The following is a 9,395-nucleotide window of genomic DNA, read 5'->3' on the forward strand; positions in this document are numbered from 1 at the left end:
CAATTAACATGGAAGTAGTGCAGTCCCCATCTGATTACAATTAACATGGAAGTAGTGCAGTCCCCATCTGATTACAATTAACATGGAAGTAGTGCAGTCCCCATCTGATTACAATTAACATGGAAATAGTGCAGTTCCCATCAGTTTATTCAGTAGTAATTAATCTAGTGCTCCATACCCAGCCAATTGCATCATTCTGAATGTGGGCCAGGTGGTTATGGTGCTCGACTTGCAATCTTAGTGTCGCAGGTTGGAATCCCTGTCCTACCAAATATGCTCTCCTTTTGAGCTTTGGGGCATTATAATGTGACATTCAATCCAACTATTTGTTGGTAAAAGAGTAGCCCAACAGTTAGTGGTAGGTGGTGATAACTAGCTGCCTTCCCTCTAGTCTTTCACTACTAAATGAGGGATGGCTAATGCAGATAACCCTCGTGTGGCTTTGCGCAAATTCAAAACAAACCAAACCATTCTAAATGTAATTGTGTATGGTAAATAATTTTTTTTAAGGGAAACCATCATCAGTTGATTATGTTCACCTAAAACCAGTTTTAACAAAAACTTCTAAGGAAGCATAAAAGCTTAACATATAAATTAGAAAAATATCTAGACTACTTTATGAAGCAACAATAAAAGTATCAGTACATAAATTACAACCCTCTAAACATTCAAAAAACTAAAATTTAACATTAAACATTAAAATTGTTAAAATAGGTTTATCAGTTAATTAGCCATCTCATCTAGTCTCTTCTTAATTAAGAGAAATAAGAAAATTATCTACCTGCAGTAATGTGAGTTTCCTAATTCATTTTTTTTCTGTTGTAATTTATTTTCCATCTTTATAAATAAGTAATGTATTTCAACAGTAAGCATTCTATAATTAGGTGTTGCAGAACCTTTTGACAGTGTAGCTTTTGTAACGACTGGGATTACACAATCCACCTTTAATTTGAGTACAGGTTATGAAAGCTGCCGAGGTGTGCTGTGAGATTGCAGGATCTAGGTTGCCAGCGGAACAGTGTGTAAGAACTTTGAAACCCATCATCCGAGCAGGAGAATACCCTGTTAATATGGCTGCTGTCAAAATGTTGAAACCGGTAAGAATGGTTAATGAAGATACAATCAACTTGTAAAAGTTTGTTGTCTTTATTGAAATTAGTTTGCAATTGGAAAAAAAAGTGTGCTAAAAATGAAAAAGAGAGATATCAAGAAGGAAAATTTAAACTGTATTCTTTGTAGATTTTAATACAGTATTCATTTTCAAATTGCATTAGCTTTATAAGCTGATGCAATTTTTTTAATTAATTATTCTTCATGAATTATGGTAGTCACATTTAAAGAGTCCTTGGTTTAAATTAATTATTCTTCATAAATTATGGTAGTCACATTTAAAGAGTCCTTGGTTTAAATTACTTATTCTTCATAAATTATGGTAGTCACATTTAAAGAGTCCTTGGTTTAAATTACTTATTCTTCATGAATTATGGTAGTCACATTTAAAGAGTCCTGTGTTTATTGATTAAATACTTTATGAAAAGTTTATCAATAGAAGTGAAAATTTTTATTCTGTATTCAATTTTAGTTCTTAAAATTTACAATTGTAATCAAATTTCTGTTAATTTTTTTCAGCTAGTGGAACATAATCCCAGAAATGTTGTTTTACAACTGTTACCAGAAATGATGCCCTCTCTTATTAGAGTAAGTGTATTTTTGCTGTTAGGGTATAAATAACATTTGAAGTGTATAGGGAACTACTTAGTGTATCAAAAAAAAAGTATTTCCTTTTTAAGCCTTTCACTGCACAATCCACCAATGAGTATATTTAACCCCTTTTGCTGCATAGTTTGGATACATGGATTAATGTGTGTTATGTAGGTTTTAGTGATGAAATAAATGTCAGACCAAGTACTATATAAAAATGGTCAAGTTTTGTGGTGGCAGTTTATGAGATAATAGCTATATGTGGAATTTGTGGTGACTTATGTTCTGGTTATATTAAAGTCTTATACAGAGAAAAGAAATGTACAGATAAATATTAAATGAACAGTGTTTATATATATATATATATATATATGTGTGTGTGTGAATATGAAAAATTCATCAATCGATATTGGAATTAATTATTGATATTAACAGAATAATTAAAAAAAAAAGTGGTATCTCCCATTCAAAAAATAGCATGTTTAACATGTATGAGAAGTTGGTATATATTTAATTCAATGCCTTCTTTGTTTCTCTCAAATGATCATTCAAAACAATCTGTTTGTTAAATACCTTATAATTGTGTTTTTAAAGGATATTGTTAAAGTTTTGCATTATTAAGCTTTAACTTAAGTATAAAGAGTAGCTAGGTGTTTGTTCAGGTTATTAATTGTGTTGCTTAGTTAGAAATAACCCAAAATTAAAACACTGACAAAAGCTGTTGTATTTTGTTGAAATGTTTGTTTTTTATTAGACCACTATCATATATGCTGGCTGGATCTTAACTCTTTCATTATACTCTCTATTAATGTTTACAAATATGTTTTTCAGTAGACAGATTAGATGTTGGAAGTTTTCAGAGGGATAACATAGGTTACAGTAGGTTATGAGTGTGTGTTTGGATTTATGCACTAAAACCACACAGTACAGTAGTACTTTACTAGGGCAGATTCTGGTTTTGTATTAGTAAACTGTAAGGAAATTTTTACAAATGAAGAAATTAGTGAGTTGTATATTGCTTTTAAAAATTTAGTTTTGAAATTTATGTTAGGATTGCATTGGAAATGTTTACTAAAAGTTAATAAATATATAAAAAAAACAGTTATGATTTAGACAATGAAAGACCCTTAAGAATTTCTTTTTGACAGGCCTATGACAACACAGAAAGTTCAGTAAGAAAAGCTGCTGTATTTTGTATGGTAGCTATCTATAACCAAGTGGGCGAGAACTTAACTCCTCACCTGACATCGCTTTCTGGAAGCAAGGTAGGTTACTTATTTAAGGTTTCATTATATGTTCTTTTGTACCAATATAATAACTATCTTACAAATTTATATTTTGTGTCATTACTTACTTAACCTTTAACAAAGCATCAGATGTTGAATGTGAAACTTTATTTTTTGATGATACCATTAAGTATTTAGTTTTTCTTGCATTTATTATGGAGGTTTCAGTTATTTCTTGTTCACATAGTATGAAGTCTGTTTAATAGTTTTTGTTCTGAGAATGTTTTTTGACAGGCCTGTCCAGGATATTTAAAACCTCTAGAAAAATAGCTATTCAGTAATAACTCTTTTCTAAAATTACATAACATGTTGTGTAGCAACTTTAAAACTAGACCATGACTTTGTTACTTTGTAACAATACATTTCAAGATTATTGAAAAATGATGTTTGTATCTGAGTATGTGCTTTATATTTGATTAACAATATAAACATGGATGTGTATTGGCTGCCATATGGCTGATATCTGCTATTTCTATTGTCAAATTTACCATCCATTTAGTTTGTTCAAACCAGTGAGAAAAGTGTTGGACTAGAGACAAAATACTAGTACTACTAAGCTTGATTCAAGATTGCCTTGTCTTCTTTGGTGTTTATGCTAAACTGAAATTTATATGTGAGACTTCTTTTAACTGGTTAATTTATAGACAGCCTACCAATCACAAAACATCAAAAGTCAAAGGTATTTGAACACCTGGGAAATGCACTTTGGTGAGAAATTTAATAGGATCAGTGGGTAGAGTTAGGCTTTAAATCTTTCACCATCTGGTTTGTGTTTTTTTTAGGTTTCTTTTATGTAGAGCTACACATTATTTCATCTCACATTATTATTCTTGTGAAATTAATAGATGGAGCTTAGATTAGACAGAATCAAACATGACCTGATATAAATTGGGGGGGGGGGATACAGCAAATCTCTCAACGATATTTTGTTACAGAAGGAAACATATTACAATTACAAAAGTATTAAATGTTAAAGATTTCAAAATCATTCTCATAGGTTATGTTACCATACATTTCATTTTACATTGATCCAAAGAATTTGGACATGTGTTATAATACAGAATGTATAGCTCTCATAAAATATTTCATTCATTTTATAACATTCCTGTTTAGCATATATAATTAAATTAATATTAAAAAATCTAAAAAAGAATGTTTTACTTCAGTTAAATTTTCTGAAATAAGAAGACATCGTTGTACTTAAATGCAAGTCAAAGATTCTGTTCAACAAATTTCATAAAATAATAAAACAAAATTGCAACCAACTTTTGTGTATTAGTCATCTAATGCTTTACCTGAAGATACATTACCAGCATCCCTTATTAGAAAAGAATTACTGAAAAAATGGTTATCACAATGCATACAAATTTCAATATGCATAACTTTGTTTTAGAAGTGTAAAAAGTTCATAAGAATGGGAAGAGAGAGGTTCATACGTGAACATACATAATATGAAGTTGGTAAGTGAACATACATAATATGAAGTTGGTAAGTGACTTGTCAGTAATTTGCCCTAATGTGTACAACTATTTTCTCAGTATTTCATGAAATGACCAGCTTATAATTAGCTTGTCTCACCATAACAATCATTAATTAACCAGGGTTTATATGGGGTCCTGGAATTTCTGGAAAGTCAGGAAAAATTAAAATATGTCTTACAGACTTTTAAAGTCAGGAATTTTCCTGAATTCTACCTGTGAGCTTACTACAACAATTGTGGATTGTGGTCATAATTCTGTTAACATTAAAAAAGTAATTTCAGTTCTCTGCAGTGATTTAATTTGATCTGTTATCTAAAGTGCATTTAGAAGCTGCATAAGATGTTCACAGTATTGTTGTATTCTTTTTTTCTCGTGTGTTCTGCTTTAAGTTATTTGGTGCCCGGATAGGCCAAATCTATTTTAAATCATGTAAAGTATGACCCTTGATGGTAAAATGGTCGTGGAATTCTGCATTCTTTGAAGTATACCAATACTGATAAAATTCTTATATAGTATATGCCTTTATATTTCATGAAATGACTAGTTTTTGTGTTAACTGGTCTTTAATTTCGGTCATTGAAACATGAGTTAAAGTGACATAAGTTTCATATTTACTGATCATCCAAGCAGTGAATAATTCAAATATTTAGTTCCCCAGAATGGCCAGTAGTGCACCATTTGCTATTCTCATCCCTGTATAAATGTATATTTGTGCATATATATATATATAATTTATGCATTTAGTTTTGATATTATATATATATAAGTTACATACTTTAAAATAATAACATGGAACCACTTGCATTACATGTCAAGTCACTTGGAAAGTGGTATTAATGTTTCTTTCTGCTGGTGCATTTTTTCCTTAATTATTTAATAAGTGTTCTATTTAGTGGGGAAAAAAAAAAAAATATATATATATATATATGTGTGTTATTTTATGTAGCTTACTTTCAGATATCATGTTCATTCAGTGTGTAAATGTTAGGACCAAAATTAGTATGTAGTTTACAAATTTGAATAAGTTTTTTGAATCAGAAACATAAATTGGCTTAATCATTTCTATTTATGTAATTTTTATTAGTACTTTAAAACTCATGCACTACTTTTAAACAACCAGTGAACTACCAAAACGCTTAGTCATATTGTGTATTCTTTAATAATTATGGAGACTTTACATTTATGAAATTAGATATAGGACTGTTTTGGAGTCAGCATGAAAAAGAAACTGGTTGATTTTAGTCTCAACAGACCTAAAACTGGCCGATATTTCTTTTAATACTCTTGGCTTGTCCTACATTTATCAGTTGGTGGTATTAATTTATAATTGTTATCTACTGTGTACGTGTTCCTCCTTGGGATGATAATATATCTGATGTGTGCCATTTACTGTTGTACCTGCATCTCTGGGGATGGTAATATGTCTGCTGTGCATCATTTCCTATTGTACATGTACCTTTTTGGAATGGTAATATATCTACTGTGTATCATTCACTGTTGTACCTGCATCTCTGGGGATGGTAATATGTCTGCTGTGCATCATTTCCTATTGTACATGTACCTTTTTGGAATGGTAATATATCTGCTGTGTGCCATTTACTGTTGTACCTGCATCTCTGGGGATGGTAATATGTCTGCTGTGCATCATTTCCTATTGTACATGTACCTTTTTGGAATGGTAATATATCTACTGTGTATCATTCACTGTTGTACCTGCATCTCTGGGGATGGTAATATGTCTGCTGTGTGCCATTTACTATTGTACATGTACCTTTTGGGACGGTAGTCTGTCTGCTGTTTACTGTTGTACGTGTACCTTCTTGGGATGGTTATATGTGTCTGATCTCAATTACATTTATGTGAATTATTACAAACTATTGTATTTTGTTTTTTGGCTTGCTTTTATAAAATTGTTTTAGCTCAACACAACGTGGTATAATAAATATCCATGTTTACTATTTTGGTGTCCTAATATTTAATTTTGTTCACTCAAGAGTTAGCCATTTTTAAAAATAACTTTTTTTGGGGGGGGGCATTATCCTGTCAAAATATTTTGGTAGTAACTAAAAATATGTTATAAAAAATTGGAAAAAGTCAACCAAAAAGTATAAATTATGACTTGAGAAGCCTTTGAAACTTAAATATTCACAAAGTAGATTTACATTTCACAGACTTCTCAAGACATAATGTCAGTTTATAAATTTTATATTTTTAAATGACACTGCAACGTTCTCATATGCCTTAATTGTATATCTCCTTTGGTTCTATTGAAAGTAGATTTTAACTTATAATTTGACTGAAACTGTTGCCAACAGTCTGATTGCTTCTTAATTATGAAATTGTACGAGTTCAGTGCATCTTGTCGTTTTTTATTATTAGGTTTAAGTTTGTAGAATCACTTCTACGTCTCGATTGTCTAATAAATAACCTTTGATATTTCTTGAACTTTTTTCCAGATGAAACTCCTGAACCTGTACATAAAGCGTAGCCAGACTACTACCAACAATACTTCAGATACTGTACATAAAACATAACAAACCAAATTGAATTATCCAGCAGTGGATCTTTTTTTTTTATCACGATCCCCATTTGAATAAGTTTAAAATTCATGGACATCTGTGATCATAATTAAAGAACTTTTTGGGGTAGAGAACCTCATTAACAGTGTAAACATCAGAATATTTTAAAACAGTATGCTTGTAGTTTTGTGCCAATACATGGTGGTTTAGTCCTGGCTTTGTCTCTCAGTAAGGGACAGATGTAAAAAAAAAAAGTAGATAAAGGTCAAAGAAATCTCTCTCTCTCTCTTACCTTTATGGATTTTCATAATTTTGACCACAAAAAGAATGATACTACTTATTGGGAACCAGTTTGTTAAATAATTTTTTGTTATTTGCTAAAAATAATTTGAATAAGTTATAAACAAAAAATGTTAATTGTAATAAAAATGCATTGTCTTAGTAAAATCTTAATCTCACTCAGTGGTTTTCCAGCATCTGTTGTAGCACTTAAGATGGCTCCAAAGTTAAATAGAATTTTGAAGGATAATAAAACCAAGTTTTTAGATACAGAAAATAATATGATTCTCATCATCTGCACTCTTCTGTCAGAAAGAAAAAAAAATACATATATACTTTAGAAAAATTAATTGAATTATGCTTTGCACTTGTCCATTTTTTGTCATTAAAGTTGTCTTGATATGTAGTGTATCACTAGTAAAGCAGGATTTGCAATTGTATGTAAAAAACATTCATTACCTGAAAACTTAACTTGCCAAGTTTGAATTATAGTGCACTTATGATCTTAGGTATATTGGACACGTAAAGGTTCTTAATATAATTTTGCTATAAATGCCTGGATCTTAAGTCCTCAAGTACTTATCTGCAACACGTTAAAAGTACATTCTTATAGAAGCTTATAACTTCTAGTCCAAAGGTCACAAATGTGCAGCCCTATGATATATAAAATGTCAAGAACTTTGTTGTTTTGGGAAGTCCTGTTTCTTTTCAGCATAATTTAGTATGGTAGATGACTTGAGAATACAAATCTGAGAGTTGATAGGTTATTAAAAAATCTACAGAGATCCTCTCAGTGGTAAGTGTGAAGACTTATGGCATCAAAAATAAGGTTTTGATATCCATGGTAAGTACAGCACAGCCCACTGTGTAGCTCTGCATTTAACAAGAAACAAACAAAACATATAGGTCCTTTGTTATTTATCAAGCAATCTGTTAATAAAGCATTATTCGTAGTCATGGTTTCATAACTTTATGGATCTGGGTTTTCCTCATTTAGATTTGGTAAATTAATCCACCCCATCCCAGAATGGCTTTCAAAGCTGTAGTACTAGTTAGAAAAAATATAGATGGTTTCATTGGTTTAGTTGCTACACTTTTAAGATTTTTGATGTAAGTACTGTTGTTTGCTTAGCTTTTGCACTTAACTATCATGGCAAGTTATAATTATGGCATGCATACATTTCATTTTCACCATTATTTTGAATATTTATTAATTAATACATTCCTCAGCTGGCCTGTCCTTTTGATTTGATGAATTGTAGTGCTCAGCTTTCTTAGGATACAATCAGACAAGTTCATTAGAGATAACTGGCAAGTATGGGACATAGAATATTGGGCTTTCAGGTTTTTAATCTGTTCAGGAAATGAATAGGATTACTGGAAGATAGTGACTAGTTTATGTCACGTTATCTTGACCCTGGTTAACATGGCCACTAGTCACATTGAAAAATTGAATTGGTCATGGATGTCAAGACCTGATATGTATACCAGATAAAATGCTACAAAAGTACTTCGGTACATGATCCATTTAACAGCACGGTGTACAAGTTTGTCAGAAACCTGTTTCATTGGAGGTTTGAAGAGTCTAAAATATATGCTACTGCTGGTTTGTAAATGTTCTGATTATCAATACATGAACTGCGAACTTTGTTTTTTAAAAACTTTTTATATTAAAGACAAATGTGTAGATTTTTTTATACATAAAGCCAAAAGCTGTTTTGTAATAATCTTTCTTTGATTTCAAAATTTATGGATGATACAGTATCCTGACTTGAAGAATGATAGAAACTTGCTATTTTCTTAACTTCTTTATCTCATAGAGAAATAATACCTTGTAAATTGGTAATGGTGAGGATACTAACCATAATGTATGAGCATGGTTTAGTAGCTTCTGTATGAAATCTCATAGGTTATACACCATGTGTTGTTTTTGTATTGTTCATACAGCTACTGATGTATGTTTACCATCTTGTACAGATAAAAATTGCCAATATTATTTAGCATTTGAAATTCTGTCCTGAACCTGACTAGTTTTTTATGGCCCACCAGTGCAAAAACTCTACCTTGATATGGCTGTGTCCTTTTTTTTTTTTATTTACTACGTAGTTCACTAGTCTACTTTACTTTGT

At 30.8% G+C, this 9,395-nt stretch overlaps 1 protein-coding gene across 5 annotated transcripts in view; it reads left to right on the forward strand.

Annotated features, from left to right (window-relative positions):
- LOC106458405 (CLIP-associating protein 1-like) overlaps positions 1 to 8,699 on the forward strand; it is a 217,305-nt gene extending 208,606 nt beyond the window's left edge. For all 5 annotated transcript variants that reach the window (XM_022384708.1, XM_022384728.1, XM_013917922.2 and 2 more), the window contains 4 exons: positions 960 to 1,097; positions 1,630 to 1,698; positions 2,850 to 2,966; positions 6,925 to 8,699. In XM_022384708.1, the coding sequence (XP_022240416.1) occupies positions 960 to 1,097; positions 1,630 to 1,698; positions 2,850 to 2,966; positions 6,925 to 7,002 (402 nt within the window). In that variant the 3' untranslated portion in view covers positions 7,003 to 8,699. The remainder of the gene's footprint in view (positions 1 to 959; positions 1,098 to 1,629; positions 1,699 to 2,849; positions 2,967 to 6,924) is intronic.
- Positions 8,700 to 9,395: the final 696 nt, after the last annotated feature.

Source organism: Limulus polyphemus, unplaced genomic scaffold (genome assembly GCF_000517525.1).
Source record: "Limulus polyphemus unplaced genomic scaffold, Limulus_polyphemus-2.1.2 Scaffold22, whole genome shotgun sequence".
NCBI lineage: Eukaryota > Metazoa > Arthropoda > Merostomata > Xiphosura > Limulidae > Limulus > Limulus polyphemus.